The following is a 19,787-nucleotide window of genomic DNA, read 5'->3' as shown; positions in this document are numbered from 1 at the left end:
CAAACTAGGAGGTTATTATAAAAGCCAAGTGTGTAATGGAAAATAACCATGTGATTCAGCAGTTCTACTCCTAAGCATATATACAAGATAAATGAAAATATATTTTTACATATGGAAAACCCAATTGTACACAAGCTCATGAATTTAAAAACAAAATGTGGCATGTCCATACAACATAATAGTATTTAGCCACAAAAAGGAAAGAGGTACTGGTGCATGAAACAACATAAACTTTGAAATCCTAGTGCTAAGTGAAAGAAATCAGTCAAAAAAGATGATTATATGATTCAATTTTTATGACATGTAGAGACAGAAAGTAGATAAATGTTGCTTCAGGCTGGAGGTTTATGGTGGGGGGATGGGAAGTGATATCTAAATAATACAGGCTTGCTTTCTGATGTGATGAAACGGTTCTAAGATTAACTGTAAGGATTGTTAAACCAATTTGTGAGCACACCAGAAAACACTGAATTATACACTGACATGTATCTGAGTTCTCTATGTATCTATGTGTCTATGTTCTCTATGAACATAGTCACTAATTTTAAAAATCTCAGATATGTAATGTGGGGAATTGCCCTCAGCTAGAATTAGTAAGAGCAACACATTAGGAGGAATACAAGAAATATTTTAAAGTTAGAATGTACAAGACTTGCTATGGGGTTATGGAAAAGGGTGAAGGAGAGGGAATAATTTAAAATTCACCCCATTTTCTGTCAACTGTCCCAGAGAGTAGTATTTTCCCCACTCATTTACCTCTTCCCTAGTGGTGTGTGGTTACAGCAGGACTTGTTCAGGATGATGGGCAAAAACAGCTGGCAACTTGTCTCTTGGGACAAACGAGCCTTTTAAATTTATTTGGGAGCTTTGGATCTCATGGAGAATACCAAGAGAATGCAGAGATTGAAACATGGTTCCAGGACTAGGAGATCACAGGCAGTAACACACTTTGGATGTTCTTCTCTCTGCCTTAAATTGGCTCTAGGAACACTGTTCTGTACGCGAAGCGGTGAGGAAGGGACTGTGCCCAGGAGCTGGACCAACCCAGCCTCAGCAATCAACAGGGCAGCAGATGCCGCACCCATATTGTTTCATGTCAAAACACGAGATCACATTCTGGATCATGCGAATGTGTGGGCCTATCTAGGATCTCAGTTTTTTGTGTTCTCTTTATAAAAATGGATAAAGAGAGACTGCCTTTATTAAGTTTTTATCTCTTTTATAGATTGAGAGCCTGGAATAGATGGTTCCCACGTATAGAATATCTATAGTATATTTAATGGAATAGAAATAAGCAACTACCAAGATTACCTTTCTGGAAAGCTTTGGGAACAAGTAGGAAAGTTTGCTGCTTTCCCTCCCCACTCCCAGGCCAGACTTGATGAACTTGTGCTAGTTTTCTGGTTTCCCTTAGCCTTCTCAATTAAACCGGGGACTCATTAGGCACTTCATCGGAAATGGGGTGAGAGAGTTGAGGTATATTTGAGTTATCAACGTTTAGAAATTGGCTTGAAATAGCGGCATAAAGAACATATGATTAAAGGAAATACAGCTTAGTGCCTGGCACTAAGATGTGTGCTTGGTGTAAGATGCATCAGGCATCCATCAGAGCACCAGGGCCTCATAGTGGAGGGCTGGCTGTGTGTATAACAGAAAGCAACACTTAATCGCCAAAGGCAAATCATTACAAATGTTATCAGAGTACAATGCATGGAAAGGATTTGTGCAGGAAGCACCATTTGACCTTTGAAGGATAGGAGAGTAGACCGTGAGTGTTTGTGTGTAGGAGTCACAGAACAGTGTGAGGACAGATAAGGAAGCACAAGTGTCTGAGGCATGCTCAGAGCATAGGACATGAGAAGGCCTCTCAGGATACTGTTGCTGAATAATCGAACAGAAACACCTGAAGGGAAATACATTATCAATCAGAAATTAGTGGTATAGAGCAGCTGATATGATACCCAATAAATTCTGATGCTAGTTTGGAGAAGCACTTTCCTTGGGGTTCTTCTGTTTTAGCAAATCTAGCCCCAGAAATTCCAGTTCAGAACACCTAGAGTCATTTCCATATTAATGCTCCATTAAAAAGTATTGTGTATGTTTATTCCTAGTGGAACTTCTCTCAGGTGCCATCCTGTCACCAAGGAACAAGAGCCATGTAGTGTCATTTCTGTTATAGCCCTGTCAGGCTAGAAATATGCTTAGAGGTTTATTCTGTAAACTTGAGTGCCAGAATCATGTTTAAATGTCTGTATTCTCTAGGGGGCTTAGTATACCATCTTGTCTACAGTAGATACCCACATATGGAAGGTATGAAAGTCAGGCAGAAAGGCAAACTGATAGTCTTTGAAAACTAATGAATTTCAAGCTTTGGTCACTTCTGCTATGACTATCAGAGTAGCCATCACTGCTCTAATCTGTCACTGACCTTTCCCTTTTTCCTAATTTCATCTTTCCCTTTTGTTCATTCCTAAATCCTGCAATGACTCATTTGATTCCATTCACTTTATAGTCAAGAGTTACACCCTTTGGGGACCAGTTCTAAATAGATGTATCCCCCCATTCATCAAAAGGAATATGTTCTCAATGAAAACTAAAGAATCATTCAACATCCTCTCTTCTAACTATCTGAAGTAATTAATCACCACAAAAAAAATGAGAAAAGTTAAAGGTGATGAATATGCTAATTATGCTCACTTACTCATTACCCAATATATATGAGGTCATTTCAGAAAGTTCATGGAAAAATAGAATTAAGAATCAGTTTGTTTTGGTGGAAGATTTGGAAGCCAATGCTCCTATAAGAATACAAATATCACACTATACTTCATAAATATATGCAAACATGATTGATCAAAAAATTAATGGAAACAAAACAAAGCCCCCAAAATCCAATAAAGAAAATAGCCCACTCTCTTCTCTTGGCTTCCATTGTAGCAGAAATGCCAAAGCCTGTCTGTATGTTTCTCTCACCAGAAGTTTTTAAAGATTCCCAATGCTTAAGGCATATCCAGGCCAACCACATGAAAATCTGGGGCATGGGATCAGGTATCAGTTTTCAAAGCTCCCAGGTGATTCTAACGTTGAAACAATTGCATTTGAAAAGTGATTTTCAAACTTCAGTGGGTGTCCAGTGGACATCTTGAAACTCAGATGATTGGGTCCCATTCCAGACACTGATTCTGTAGATCAGGAATAGGGCCCACAAATTCACATTTCTCATTCCCAGGTGAGGTTGATGTGGCTGGACCTCCGACCACATTTTGAGAACCATTAATTTGAGGGAGGGAGGTATGAAGAACAGAAACATCTTAATCAACAGCTGCATCACCGTAGTCCTCCTCTGGTCATGGGATATATGATAACTAGGTTTGATGATGAGGCATGGAAGCAAATTTGCCTTATCCAAATCACAGCAGTTGAAATGAATAGGTAAAAACAAAAGGTAAACAAATAATGTATTCTGTATACACAACTGGAAGAGAAGCACTGGAAGCTTTAAAGATAAAGAAAGAGAAATGCTAATTGCCTCACTGGATCAGTTTTTCAACTATATTCCATAAAAATGTGCAAATTATACATATTCATCAAAATTAAGAAAAACACTTCAAAAGGCAAAAACACCATAGGTTTTTTTATCTATAAGATAAAGGTTTGGAGTGACCAGCAAAGAAAATTGAGAAACAAAGTTAAATACCCATTATCCAAAGCAAAGAAGCATTTCCACCTGGTCATCAATTGCTCAAGAATGGAAAACCACAGCTTACATCAAAGAAGGTGCCTGCGTGCTCCAGGATCAGCTGGTTGGAATCAGGCTTGTTTTTACAGTAGGTGACATACATCTGAAATTTATCTGCCTACAAAGAACAAAGACAGTAATAGATAAGCATCTATTGCTCCCTTCTGTCCACTCTGCCTTGGGCCTGGCAACTGATATACAATCAAACCCTCAAGGTGGTGCCTGGGTTTTCTGTGGCAAATGTTCTGTGTGTATCTAGCCCATGGTCTGCTGCCAGACTTTAGGATGCTGTTTTCCTTTTGGTAGGTAGATAAAGCTGGCTGAAAATGAGCTCATTCTAATAGTAGTCTGTGCCAGAAATAAATCGAAAAACCAGTGATACATCATAATGCATTCTTTTGCAGAATTTAGAAATTTTCTCCTTTTTAACATTATCTAGGATTGTGCTGCCCATCTTGAAAAAACACAGCACTTTTTCTAAAAACAAAAATCAAAGGTGAAAATAACATATGATCTCAGAGGCAGATCCACTTGTTATCCAAGTGTCTCCATTAGAGGGAGTTTGTGGGAACACGTCAGACAACTGTACCATCATTGCCAGCTTCCCAGAAGCAATGATGAGAGAAGAAAGTAGGGAGATCCCCCTGGGCAGGGTCTGGATACTGACTCCTAACCATGCTGTTACTTAAAGCCAAGAACCTCATGATTGCGTGAGAATTTACTGCTTATTTTGAAGGACCTCCAGTTTGGTCCTCACACACTTTCCCCTGGGAAAGATGTGTATATTTTGGTCACCAAGTGCTTTCCTCATTGGCAAAATGCTACCCTTCTCAGTCTTTGGACATTTGGCATGACGTCCTCTTCTGAACGGTTTCATTTATGTTGGCAGTGAGCTCCGTGCTGACACACACAGATTAACTCACTTGGTTCTCACAGACCCCTCTGCAGTGAAAGCCATCTCTATCCTTGTCCCACAGATGGGAAAACTATGGCACAAACTGGTTCAATGACTTTAAATTTCCACTGTTAGAAGGTGGTGGAGCCCAGGCATCGTGACTTTAGGCTTCTTGGTCTTAACCATTGCTTTTTAGTACATTACCAAAAACTCCCTCTACCTTCATTCTTGTACAGCACTCATATTTTAAAATGATGAGACTTAAGAAAGTCACCCTGGGGTAATTCTTGGCAAAAGGTGTTTATTTTGTGTAGTCACCCAGGGTTTTATGAAAACAATTTTAGGGGCTATATACTACGTAGGAGGTTATTCCTCATTCTAAGAGATGACCATAAATCACACTTAACGTTGATTATAAAGAAAATCTCCAAATCGTATGAAACAGGATCTTTAAAAATTACTTAATGGTCAATCTTGTTTTCCTCTGGCTGTGCAAGGGATCATAAACTATTGGTTAGCATTCATATAAGCTGGGCACTGACTCATGTATTTAGAGGTGGAACACAGAACAAAGTAAATGCCAGAATGAGACTTCCTGAAGAAACGAAAGTATGTTTGAAGCAATCATCAAGATCTCATGTAGACAATGTGTGTCTGGGAGTCAGTCCTTAGTCTGCAGGACTTGTAGTGATGTTTATTACCTGTCAGTGGACTAGTTAACCTTCTATCTCATCTGGGATATTCTCATCTTTAAAATACAAAACCGAACCAGAGCCCTGCCTACCCCATAAAGGTGGTGACAGCACAAACTCTGAGTTGTGAGCACATTTTGAAAGGGAATCAGTACACTTGGAAAGGAAGTTATAATTAGGTAATTATTAAAAAGTACAATTCCTGTCCCTGGGCACACAGTTCCATGTTCAGTTGTCCTCAGTGTCCCGAATGGACTTCCCTGAAGATCAGTAATGTGCACTGGAGATGCTAATGAAGATTAATGCTTCAGTTTACACGATTAGCACCTGGTACCCATGACAACAGTGCCAACAATGAGGGTAGTGGACACCAATTTTGTAGGTCAGAATTGGGATACCCTAGGAGTCTGTTCCCTGTTAAGGAAGAACATATAACCAGTGGTTAGGTGGCTTCCAAAAGTTCTAATTCACTACTCCACATCCAGAAAGAATAATGAGTATAACTAGTGGACTGAGCCAGTTTGGTTCTTCTACCATGGGTGGTAGTCTTGTTCCACTGTCCTAAACAATTTTAGAAAGTTCTTAGAGAATGCAAGGTGGAGCTTAAACATAACATCTAAGGGCTGGACCCCAGAGGGATGGGTCATTTCTCGCAGATTTACTTGTAATCCCCTTTGCAGCTGCTTGCCCTGTGTGAGACCACCAGTGACACCAATATTCAGTCCAGACCCAGAGTAGTGGTACCATGTGTGCCCCTGGAAGCATGGATAATGGAGGAGGAGTTCAGGTTGGTTACCCAGGTAACGAAGCAGTGTCCCACATCCTCAGGCAGCTGCTCGTACTTCTCCAGCTCTTTGAGGAAGATGCTGCAAGGAGAGAGAAAGGCTGCATCAGAGCCCTCTGCACACTGGCCCCTTACCCTTGGCAGATACATCCCAGGACCTCCAGCAGAGGCCTGAAGTGCAGGTAGCACTGAATGCTGTATATGCTATACTGTTTCCTATACATACATATCTATGATACAGTTTAATTTAGAAACTAGACAGACAGTAAGAAATCAACAACTAAAGATAAAAGAGAACAATTCTAACAAAGCATTCTGATACAAGCTATGAAAATGTGGCCTCTCTTTTCCTTTCTCAAATGCCATGGGATGGGTAGCATATATAGTGTGTATATATGATGACATACTGGGCAGGACAAAGAGGGACAGGTCAAGATTTCACCACGCTGTTCAGAACAGCACACAATTTAAAACATGAATTATTTCTGAAACCACCGAAACCATGGAAAGTGAGACCACAGGTGGGGGGGGGGGCATGGGTCTAAGAATAATACTACTGTAAACTTTCAATTATTTACATGTGGCTTTTTCATTCTATAACTGACATGTGGCAAGGTATCATTTTTAATATGTTAGGATGAATTTCATTAAAATGTACATTAATTGATTAATTAATGCTACTTAAAGTAATATTATTTACCTTAGGGACTCAACACTTCTTGGATGAAAATAATGAAATACTGTACTAGTGTTAGGCCTTCCATTTTTATCAGAAACTATGAACCTAATTTTTTAGACAAGTAATCTAAGCACATGGTAAATATTTTAAATAATAGAGATACCAAAAAGAATAAAATAACATCCACAATCTGAGAGATAAAGTAGAAGAAAATTTACTTTTACATTGGATTATTTCTAGTTCTTAGCCTTCTTCTTCCACTCATACACAGTTTATGCTAAAAACTAAGAATTCAATTTAATGCTTTATAATAAAGACATCAATAAGAAAGGAAATTTAATGGAGGAAAAAGTCATAAAATACCCCAAAGCTGAGTTGAATTACTGCTGAATTATCTTCCAGGGTGGATATCTAGGCCATGGAGAAATAATTCTAATGACTTCAAATTAATGTATTAAACAATTGATTTGAGTTCGGAGGATATAAGATGCTAAGAAGCCAGCATTACTGGAATGAAACCTGCTTTTTAAAAATTGCACAAAGTTTTTCAAATAAAAAATAACTTGAAGTTTTGGGGACTCATACTGATAGAAATGGAAAATGCTATAATCTTTACAAAAAGGAATTTGACATTATGAAAACCACAACTGTTCTTATATTTTGACTGCGCAATTTTTAAAGACTTATTTATTTATTTGAAAGGCAGAGTTATAGATAGAGGGAAAGACAGAAGGAGGAGTGGACAGAGAATCTATTTTCCATCTGTTGGTTCACTCTCTAAATGGCCATAACAGTTAGGGCTGGACCAGTTGGAAGCCAGGGGCCTGGAACTCCATCCAGGTCTCCCATTTGGGGGCCAAACACTTGGGTCATCTTCTACTACTTTTCCAGGCACATTAGCAGGAGTTGGATTGGAAGCAGAATAGCTGGGACTCGAACTGGTGCTAATATGGGATGTTGGTGTCATGCAGCAGTGGCTTAAGCCACTGTGCCATGATACTGGCCCCCAATTCCAAAATTTTAATTCTAGAAAATTTCCTATAGTTACATCTACACTTGTAAGATAGCATTCATATGAATATCAACAGTGACAATGTTCATAATGGCAAAAGATGGTGTATATGAACAAAGTATTTACACTGTAGTACATCTACTGAACTGAATACTGTGTAGCTATTTAAAAAAATGGCCACATTCTCTGTTTTCCTGGGGAAGGTCTCCAGAGCAAGCTAGTGTACAGAAAGCAAGGTATAGCCGGCGCCACAGCTCACTAGGCTAATCCTCTGCCTTGCGGCGCCGGCACACCGGGTTCTAGTCCTGGTTGGGGCTCTGGATTCTGTCCCAGTTGCCCCTCTTCCAGGCCAGCTCTCTGCTGTGGCCAGGGAAGGCAGTGGAGGATGGCCCAAGTCCTTGGGCCCTGCACCACTGGGAGACCAGGAGAAGTACCTGGCTCCTGCCATTGGATCAGTGTGGTGCACCGGCCGCAGCGCACCGGCCGCGGCGGCCATTGGAGGGTGAACCAACGGCAGACGAAGACCTTTCTCTCTGTCTCTCTCTCTCACTGTCCACTCTGCCTGTCAAAAAATAAAAAAAATAAAAAAAAAAAAAACAAAAAAAAGAAATATTCTTTAAAAAAAATGCAAGGTATAGAAGATTGTCCATCATATGTTACCTCTTATAAAGGAATATACATTATTATTTCCAATCCAAGAAACCAATAAAAATCATTACCATAGAACTAGAGAAGGAACAGAGCAGAAGATATTGGTAGGGAAGATTTATCAAGGTTTACTTTTTCTATTTAATTTCTATTTTTACAATCATGTGAATGAATTACCTACAAAAATTAAAACATATAAAGTGGTTCTGCATTATTCCACTGCTTAATGCTGCCATAGGAAAAACATAAATTTTATTTGGCTTATTTTGCTTGGCTCCTATTGTCCACACACTTAGGCATATTTTGTAATTAATTACAAGTATTATAAATTTTATTTATGTATTGCTTATGCTTCCCTCCAGTGACATAGTAAGATGTTATTTTGGAGTTTAAAAAGGATATACACATCATTAAAAATATTTGGAAAGTTCTATTTGGCGGGATCATAGATGAAGTTTTTCTTTGTTCCTCTGTAATTTAAATATTTCTATAATAAATTGGCATTATTTTATTAATAAGATAAAAGTCATTTAAAATATTTGGTTTTGGGGCTGTGTTGTGGGACAGTGGGTTAAGCCACTACTTGTGATGCTGGCATCCCATATTAGAGAGACAAGTTTACGTCTTGGCTCCTCTGTTTACAATGCAGCTCCCCGCTAATGCACCTGGGAAGCAGCAGATAGTAGTCCGAGTACTTGAGTCCCTGCCACCCAAGTGGGAGACCAGGATGGAGTTCCCGGATCCTGGCGTCGTCCTTGTCCAGCCCCTGCTGTTGCGGCTTCTTGGAGAGTAAACCAGCAGATGAAACATCTAAATTCCTCTCTCTGTCTTCTTCCCTGCCTCCCTCTCACTGCCTTTCATATAAATTAGTAAATCTTTAAAACTATATATTTGATAGCAGTCATCCTTCCCCTAATGTGTAAATTTTAGAGTATGTTGACCTGAATCATGGAGCAGGAGTAATTAAAAATGCAATGTGAGGCTTAGAAATGCTAACTTGTAGGGCAAATTTAGTGTTAAAAGGCATTACATTAACTGATACTTTGAAAAGCACTGCAGGTAACACAATTTAATATGTATTTAATATACCTTCTAAAATATAAATGTAATAACTGAGGATCAAGCTTGGTTCAAGTCCCAAAAGGAGATATACTTTTTTGTTTCAAAGAAAACAATCCGGTTCATCACCACATACACAGAGGAGATATATATATTGTGTATACATATACCTACATATATATGTATATACATATGGATTCATATGTGTATATATATATACATATAATAATATATTTAACTTTTTCACCACCTGGACCTAAATTCTACTTAGTCTTTTTTTTTTTATAAGGAACACTAAATTACATAATATGCAACGTAATCTGAAGCAGCTTTTCAGAATGAATGAGATATCCTTTATCCTTCATATTTCTCACACCAGCCTTCAACATGAATCTCTGTAAAGACACTGCACGGAGACCCAGTTCTGAGCCAGGATGGGCTGAGCAGCACCTGAGGGACAGACTCAGCTGGCTGGCAAGTGGGGCTACAAAATGTGATGAGCCATTACAGGACACAGACTGGTGGGAGAACACAGAGTTTTAAAGGAAAGAGGACCAAGAGGAGAGAGATCTTGGATGAGATGGTGAGGAGAAAGGGGACAAGCTGGAGGCCCCAGGCCCTGAAGATAAATGCTCTCAGCTTGTAGGGTGTCAGGACATCTTCACTCCCCTGAACACTGACTCAAATGCAATACAGGCCATTCTCCTTTGAAAATAGTCAAATTAAAGGTAAAACAGCTTGGATTGTGACTCTGCACAAAGGATATAAAATCGCAGTTTTTGGGTCAGATGTTCCAAGGTCATCTATGATGTCTCGGAGAGTTTTACTGTTTCCATGACTTATGACTCAACAGTCAACTGGCCTGATCACTTCACATAAATTTTAAACAAACAGTGGTCCTTATAGCTACAGAATTGATAATCCATGTATAGGAAGACAGTGCTAACAATTTTCCTAACCATGCTGGTGACTTAGAGTAACACCATGACTTGTGATAGCAGTTACCAAAAACTCATGGGAAAATGCTTAGCTTAAAATTCTCAGGAAATGAAAACACTACAAATTGAATTAAATGCATGGCTTAAGGCCTTTCTATACAATGAAGATTTTACCAATAGCCACTGAGAGTTCACCTTCCCGCTATCCCAGATCTCACCTTCATTTGCTCCTACAACCAAGCCCGAGGTGAAGAACCACACTTCACATGAGCTCACAGCTATAGGGGTCTCCCAATGCCTCATTTTCCTCATATTTAAGTAACTACCTTGTGCAGTTATGAAGATTTAATATATACACACTGTTAAAGATCCCAGTTGAGGGCTTTGTGCAACAGTAGGAACTAAATAAACAATTGTTCTTCAGGATCTATTGCTTCTAAGTCATAATGAACTCATCTTTTCTTAGATAAACACACATATCACACACTCTTCCCAAATCCTGTTCATTTACACCTTAGGGGCTTCCCTCACCAAGCCCCTGTTGAAAAGTCTATAGTAGGTTCCCTTCTCCTAAACCAAATCTCAGCACACATCTTGGTTGGGTGTTATACAAGACTTCAATTCCAAGATCACCTATCATTTAAGTTCTGGAAACCCTGGGTTAAGCTGGGTTCTTTACTGTAGCACTTCCAAAATGTTACAGCATAATGAGGTACCTTGTGAACCTCTGCGGCAGACACAGCATATGATGCTTCTGAACTTCTTTGCAACTGCAACATCTCTGGGCAACCATCAGACTTTGTCTCAAGGAACATTCTTGGAAAACCCTATTGAGTACTCTCTACACCTGCCTGTGCATTTCTCTTGAGGTTAGGATCTGGGCATCTGCACTGGGAGAAAAGCTTCCTAGGTAATTCTAACGTGTTTGGTTCTTACCTGGGCATCTCAGGGCAGATGCTCCAGATTCCAGCATGTTCCTGGCTGGCAAACCCTACATCTTCTCTAAAGGATTTCACTTAGGGGGAAATAACTAAGAGCTAAAATAAATATTTAGTGTGTGTTGGGCATATCAATTCACAAGTTTGAGGAAGATATTCCCTACCTTTTGAATGTCACTGTTGAAGGTAAGTGGTGATAATAAATTCTATTTTGCTTTTTAGTCTGAAGCTTATGAAAATGACAGCCTGGATGAGCCTGATCAACCTCATTCCACCAAACTTCAAAAATGCATGATGAGCTTAAATTAAAGCGCAATGTCACAACAGTCTCCACATATAACAAAATGTTCCACCTCAGCTGTTCTACAGGGATTCCTCAACCCTCACTATTTCAATAATTACATGTAAAACATTGTGGAAAAACAAGCTAAGTAAGTAATCTCTATGAATGGGGATCCTGCAGAGATGAACACAACTTTTAAAGAAACATTAAATCTAATCAATGCCATTAGCCCATTAAGTCATTATGATGCAATATATTATACAGTTACTTTATGTGGAAAATGCTTCCCTCTGGCTTTGTACAGAATCCTGGGAAAAGAAGCATGTCTTGATACAAACTTTTCTGAGTTTTGTCACTGAATATTATGGAGACAGCACATTCCAAATGTACTCCAACTCACTTTGTAAATTAGGTCTATAGTTTCGTGGCTTCCAGGGGGGCTCACAACCCTCCAGTAGACAATCTTTACATCCAGGATATATCTGGAACTAAAGGGGACCTCCCATTGGATGATCTTGTGTGTGCACAGGCGTGTTGGAATGTCAGCAGTGGTGAGAAGCGGAAGGACGGGGGCCAAAGAAAGAGGTGAAAGAGGAACAACGAGCAGCAGACAGAACATTTAAGGTGAGAAGTAGGGTGGGGAGGAAGGTACCATGCTCACTTACTTTCAGTAGGTCCAGAACATTGCCTCCTGACCAATCAGGGCTGGGTTACTGCTTTCATACAAGAGAGCTAGTGACTAGTTTGAAAGAATCCATTAATGAACAGGCATATTCAGGCCTCAGAATATAAGTGGCCTTAGATTGCAGAGACTAAGGCAGCTGGTTAGCACACTGCAGCAGAAACCAAGCTAATGGAAAGTCACGTGCATGCAGAAGGTGTTAGATTACTCTTGGGACAGTTCCAGCACAGTTTGATCAACCGGGCTGAGCCATGGAAATCACTTGGTTCTGTCCCTTCATTTCACACCGAAAATGTTAGTCTGGGATAGAAATACAGTGCCAGCATCCCATATGGGTGCCAGTTCGAGTCCTCACTGCTCCACTTCCGATCCAGCTCTCTGTCATGGCCTGAGAAAGCAGTAGAAGATGGCCCAAGTCTTTGGGTCCCTGCACCCACGTGGGAGACACAGAAGAAGCTACTGGCTCCTGGCTTCTGATCGGCTCAAGTGAACCAGTGGATGGAAGACCTCTCTCTCTCTCTGCCTCTCTACAACTCTGCCTTTCAAATAAATAAATAAATAAATAAATGAATAAATAAATATTTTAAAAAATTGTACCACAACCAAAGTTAAAAGACAACTGGAAACAAATATTTACATCTCATATTATCAACAAAGAACTACCCTCCCCCCGCCGACTACAAAGAGCTCCTAGTAATTGCATAAAAAATCAACAACTCAGTAGAAAAATGAAGCAAGCACAGGATTCCCCAAAACAGAAATATAACTGGCCCTTCAACAACAGACCAGAGGCTCGGCCCCCTCCTGGTGAGATATAGAGGGTTTAATATGATGGTTAAGAGGACCCTCTGAATCTTAGTGGAGATTTTATGAAAACGTTATTACTTACTTAGACTTATATATGATCATTTTTCCAAATAACTAAAAAGGAAGCAATTCAGATTTAACCGAAGGCAGTGTGCATTTTAAACAAAAGGATGTCCTTACCAAAGCTGCATATCTAACAATGGAACTTAAGGATTTCCTTGACTTAAAAGTTCTAATTCAGGTAAAATGGGAAGACTGCAAGACTGCATCAACAAAACCATTACCATTTGCGGGGTCTCTTTATGAAATAAATATTTTTCTGAGTGCTCCAGGAACATTTAGCAAAATGCAATAGAAATGAGTCTAGTTCTTCTGAGGATAAACAAATTTCATGATCTTTTTATTCAGGTCTGTAGGAAAGAGATGTGCATAAAATGGGGAGGGTGGAAGGCAAAACTAAGGATCATTCCACTTAAACCTCCACTCTGCAGTAAAATCACTGTTTATAGATATTAAATTCTATACACTGAATTGTTATATATAGAACTCTTGGTGCTTGAGAATTTCTCCATTCAATATTTATGCTTTACATCTTTTAAGATGTTATTTATTTGAGAGACACAGAGATAGAGACAGAGCTCCCACTTGCTAGTTTGCTCCCCCAAATACCCGCAACAGCAGGGGCTAGGCTCAATCCAGGTCTTCTACTTGGGTGGCAGGAACCCAACTTCTTCTACCTCAGAGGGTTTGCATTAGCAGAAAGCTGGAATCAGGAGCTAGAGCAGGGAATCAAACCCAGGTACTCAGATATGGATCACAGGCATCTTAACTGCTAGGCTAAACACTCACACCATCCATTCAATATCTACAAAGACAAACAGATCACGTACACTCGATTTAGATGCCATTTTTCAAAATGGTACCATTTAGATGGATAAATACTACCTAGCAGAGGTATGTAACATATCTACCAATCAACTTTTGGTGTAGGTACTAATTTCCTAGGGACTGAACTAATTAGGTTATCTAGGTAGTGTTACTTAGTCTGCCCCCCACCTTCAATCTTTCAGTCTCTAATACACTTTATCTGTAATAAAATTGTATCTTGGATAACCTGAGTTATGCATTAGAAATGAGAGGAGTATGTTTCTCTGTTGAATAGTACTTAACTGAAACTTCAGAAACATCTGAACAACTGGGGTTAAAAAGAATCATTTGGGGCAGACGTTGTGGCATGGTGGATGAGTTGCCAGCTGCAATGCTGGCAACCCATGTTGGAGTCCTGGCTGTTCTGCTTCCTATCCAGCTCCCTGCTAACGCACTTGCCACAGCAGCAGAAGACAGTCTAAGTACTTGGTCCCCTGCCACCCAAGTAGGAGACCTGGATGGTATTACTGTCTCTTGGCTTCACAGTCCGTCTATTGTGGGAATGAACCAGCAGATAGAAGATTTCTCTCTTTGTCTCTCTTCCTCTCTCTATCACTCTGTCTTTCAAATAAATAAAAACTAATCTATCTTTTTTAAAAATAACACTTTGATATTTTCAGACTAAAACGTGACCATTTAGGGGGTAGATTAAGATAGCAGAATTGGGAGGGAGCTTGCTGTTCGAGTCAAGGAGAAAATAGTTTTAAAAAAGTGAGAAGAGTACAGTCTCAGGGAAGAGTTAGGGAGAAACAGCAGAGAAAACTCTACATAAATTGGAGAAACACAGTAGACCCAAGTGGAGGGTGAAGACTCACACAACTTAAGATCCCACCAGCTGAGAACCTCTGCACCAGCGTTGGAGAGCAAGGTGAGACCAGATTGCAGCAGCCCAAACCACTGGCGAAAAAGCTTCAGGAAGAGCCTAGAGGGAATCCAGCTTGGAACCCCATAGGGGACAGTGTACCCACCAAACTAGAGAAAAAACCAAGGAGGGCCACGTTTTGTCTTTCCCCGATCATCCTGCAAAGGCATCCTGTAACAAGCTGACAGAGAGCAGGTGCCATTTTGGACATACCTAACAGCTGCACCAGCTCGTGTCCGCACCCAGCAACCAGCCAAGCAGAGACTCCTGAGTCTGGTGGGGAGAATAGACAGGGTGCTGGGTGCTCGTGACTGTGGGAGGTTTGTGTGCCAGGACTGTGGAAACACTGAGGCTGCATAGGAGGACTTAGGGTGTGATGTGGGCACTGGGCATTCACTGTGGGAGGCTCCACATGATCAAGGCCCCCTGGTTACCTGGCGAGAGACATTTCTAGGGGATCTGAGCTTATACTGAGGACTGTACAGATCCTTTGTGTGGTCCTTGTGTCAGAGAAGACAATATACTCACTGGGGCTAGCACCCAGGCACTGGTCTCCTTTGAGGACAGGAGCTCAGCTGAGTCTATGCCAAAAGACAAGAAGAAACATCCCCTCTGATTTAAAAAAAAAAAAAGGGAGATTTACCATCCCAAACCTCGGTGTGTCACTTCAGACATGCCCTTCATCCTAGAGCACTGAACAGAGCTCCCTTGCTACTCCCACCACATGCCTCTAGGAATTCTCTGAAAGCAGACACTATGATAATCCAATCAGATGAAGTGCAAAGATAAAAGCCACCACAGCAAAAAAATCAAAGAAACCAATGAGTACCCCCACAAATGCCAAATAACAAATGCACCAATCCAAGAAGCAAGAACAAGGAAGACAACATGACACACCCAAAAGAACACAACACTGCAATACTAGATTGTGAAGATGATGAGCTTGAATGCCAGAAATGGAATTCAAAAAATTGATCACAGAATTACTTAGAAATAATCAGAAGCAAATGCACGAAGTAATGAAATCCTTACATGACATGAAAGAAAATTTTTCACATGAAGTTGAGATTTTAAAGAGAAATCAAAATGAAATCTTGGAAAAGAAGAATTCAATAGAACAAATAAAAAATACAGTGGAGAGTCTTAACAATAGAATCGACAAAGGAGAAGAAAGAATATCCCACTTAGAAGACAAAGCACAGGAAATTCTACAGTCAGACCAAACACAAGAATAAGAAATTGGAAAACTAAAAAACACTGTTGGGAATCTACAGGGTACTATCAAATGACCCAACATATGGGTTCTAGGAGTTCCTGAAGATGTGGAAAGAGAGTAAAAATTAGAAAGCCTTTTTAGTGAAATAATAACAGAAAATTTCCCCAATTTGGAGAAAGGGACATCCATATACAGGGAGCACATAAAATTCCTGATAGACATGATCAGAAAATATCTTCACCATAACACACTGTAATCAAACTCTCCACAGTAAAACATAAAGAAAAGATTCTAAAATGTGCACAAGACTGAACACCAAAAAGGAAACCTGTTGAAGTGAAATGGACACTATGAGAAACGGTGACTTGATCAGCACAGCCCTGACTGTTAATGAACAATTTAATACGTTATCCCTCTTAGTATTTTTTTTGTCTGTTCTACTTAATACTACTGATTTAATTCTGTAATTAACACACAGTTATTCTTAAGTGTTGAAATTTAACTGAAATGTGATCCCTGTTAAATATAAGAGTGGGAATAAGAGTGGGAAGAGATGTACAATTTGGGACATGCTCAAGCTGACTTGCCCCAAATGGTAGAGTTAGAAACATACCAGGGGATTCCAATTCAATCCCATCAAGGTGGCATGTACCAATGCCATCTCACTAGTCCAAGTGATCAATTTCAGTTCACAATTGATCATAATGAAAGGACTAAGAGTCAAAGGGATCACATAAACAAGTCTAGTGCCTGCTAATACTAACCGATAGAATAAATAAAGGGGAGAGTGATGCAACATGGGAAGCGAGATACACAGCAGACTCATAGAATGGCGGATGTCCTAAACAGCACTCTGGCCTCAGAATCAGCCCCAAAGTAATTCAGATCCGGCTGAAAAGCCCATGAGAGTATTTCAGGCATGGAAAGCCAAGACACTCTGGCAAACAACAACAACAACAACAACAACAACAACAAAATAAAAAACAAACACCTAAATGAAAGACCTCTGTGAGTGAGATCCCAGGGAGGAGAGAACGTCCACTTTGACTATGACCTTGTCTAAATATGATCAGAGTTGGTGAACTCAAAAGGCTTCCATAGCCTTGGAAACTCATGACTGGAGCATAGGGAGATTACTGATTCCATAAACAGGAGTGTCAATTTGTAAAGTCAACAACAGGAGTCACTGTGCACTTACTCCTCATGTAGGATCTCTGTCCTTAATGTCCTGTACATTGAGATTTAATGCTATAACGAGTACTCAAACAGTATTTTTCACTTTATGTTTCTATGTGGGTGCAAACTGTTGAAATCTTTACTTAATGTATACTAAACTGATCTTCTGTATATATAGAAAATTGAAAATGAATCTTGATATGAATGGAAGGGGAGAAAGAGCGGGAAAGGGGAGGGTTGCAGGTGGGAGGGAAGTCATTGGGGGGGGGAGCCAATGTAATCCATAAGCTGTACTTTGGAAATCTATATTCATTAAATAAAAGTTAAAAAAAAATGTGCACAAGAGAAACAGCAGATTATTTTCAGAGGATCTCCAATTAGACTCACAGCAGACTTCTCATCAGAAACCCTACAGGCTAGGAGAGAATGGCAAGATATAGTCAAAGTCTTAAATATAATTATGCTATATTGTAATACTGTAGCTCTACTGGGCCCTACAGTAGGACAGATGGAACATGGTTTGCATCAATACTGAGCAGTCTCTGACCACTAGGATTTCTTTGGTTTTATTGACTACTTTTTGTGTGTGTGTGTGGTTTATGTCTTCTTTCTTCTCAGGTTTTTCTTTATGTTGCTGATATCAAACTATTTGCTAAACTTACCAATTCTTATTTGCTACTTCTGTATTGCTATGGGCATGGAAACCATATAACCAACAGGGAAAGGGTCTGTTACAGGACAGAAAGACGCAACTGTGAAAAGACAAGAACTTTACCTTTGTGACATCTCTTTTGTTGCTAAGAGGTTAGCTTATATTTTCATCTTGTTTCTTCATGATGCCCTAAATAGTTAATGGGCTAGGTAGCTGTGTTCTGAGAGCTAAATGTATTCCTCCATTTATAGAACCCAGCATTCTATAGGTTAAATTTCATCTTTTAAAGGGTTTCTTAAAAAATATTTTGTAAGTGATGGGTGGATTTTTAGCTCTTCATAAAACTTCAGAACTGTTTGCCTTGGTTTGCTAGAGTATAACACGAAGCCAGAATAAGATGTGTGGTAATCTTCACTTTTTCCCTTTATAAATGGATTTGGCAAAAGTAGCAGGCAGTGCCTGAATTCCATGCTTAGTCAATATGTAAGAATATGGGGATTGACTAAGCCAAAAGATTGTAAGTCAGAGAAGTAAAGTAACACGACTTGCTGTTTGCTAGTGCAATGTCTTCTCAGATATCCTCAGGGGATGGGATAGATTGAGCTGGGCTCAGGTTATAGAACCTGGGATCCATGGTCAAGAATGGCTTTATTGGGATTGTATTAAAGATAGGCATGTGGACAGATTGTTTTTATGTCTGGAGATTCCAGACAAACCAAATAAGGAGTGTTAAATTTGTGATAAAAAAAAAAAGGACCATGAACTTTTATTAACTATCCAAGAAGGTCAGAAGGGTCTTTTTACCCCCTTTATAATAGATCATTCCTTGATCTGACAGGGTTAGCATACATGGGAGACACAGATTTTCTTTTGTCTTTAGGTTGATGTAATTTGATGATACAGCAGGGATTTAGTCATCAGGAGTCGATGAGAGCAGTGACTTTCTGTGCCATATTTGGACCTCTCAGAGCCCAGGATCTTTTTACACTCAACTTTCCTTTGCCTCTTGGTCACTCTCAGCACTGGGATATACTGAGGTCTGATTTTCCAGAGCTAGGCTGTCTAATATGGTGGCCACTCACCATTCGTGGACATTTAAATCTAAATTTATAAAAATTAAATAAATTAAAAACTCAGTCCTTCATTATTCACATTTCAAGTGTTCAGCAGCATCAGATACATAGTGGCTGCTGAATGGGACAGTGCAGAAGAAGAACACTGCTTTCGTTGTAGAGAGCTCCCTCAGACAGAGCTGTGCCAGGGACTTGTGCAAGGTGGCTGCCACCCCCCTGCACATGGCCTCCTCGCGACTTCTCAAAGCTGACTGTTCTATCTCCTGGGTTTCCACTTAGCTCAGAAAAAAAAAACATGATTAGCCTGGCTTGGTGCCTCTTTGCAACAGGATCCTGAGGGAGCTTGAGGACTTTATGCCAGTATTCTGCCTCCTGTCTTGAGAGTCCCTTTATTTGTATTTTGGAAACTAGGTTGTCATCTTTGGTTGTTTCCATAATAAATCTTATAAATGCTCTTGCTGACTCTCTATTAGCAATAAATGTGTTTTGTATACTGTGAAAAAGATTCCTAAATCAAATTAGAGGTGGGAAAAAATGAGTTGTAAGGCTTTAGGGCTCTGTGACTCTATTTATTTCCACAAAATACAGAGTGTCAATTAGGTTCTCCTCTATATGCTGTAAAGAAATTTGTTTTGCTAAGAACTCTGATTATTTATTTATTTTAATCGTTGTTGTTTAATTAAAGGTCAGAATGATAGGATAGTTGAGGATGGAGGAACTATTTA

At 39.7% G+C, this 19,787-nt stretch overlaps 1 protein-coding gene across 33 annotated transcripts in view; it reads right to left on the bottom strand.

Moving 5' to 3' along the window:
* The window catches only part of KALRN (kalirin RhoGEF kinase), a 783,799-nt gene that overhangs the window by 247,572 nt on the left and 516,440 nt on the right, over positions 1–19,787 (bottom strand). For all 33 annotated transcript variants that reach the window (XM_051859217.2, XM_051859218.2, XM_051859219.2 and 30 more), the window contains 2 exons: positions 6,123–6,192; positions 3,768–3,857 (listed from right to left, as the gene is read on the bottom strand). In XM_051859217.2, coding sequence (XP_051715177.2) covers positions 3,768–3,857; positions 6,123–6,192 — 160 coding nt within the window. The remainder of the gene's footprint in view (positions 1–3,767; positions 3,858–6,122; positions 6,193–19,787) is intronic.

Source organism: Oryctolagus cuniculus, chromosome 4 (assembly GCF_964237555.1).
Source record: "Oryctolagus cuniculus chromosome 4, mOryCun1.1, whole genome shotgun sequence".
Taxonomy (NCBI): Eukaryota; Metazoa; Chordata; class Mammalia; order Lagomorpha; family Leporidae; genus Oryctolagus; species Oryctolagus cuniculus.
This window is presented reverse-complemented; position numbering and strand designations above follow the sequence as displayed.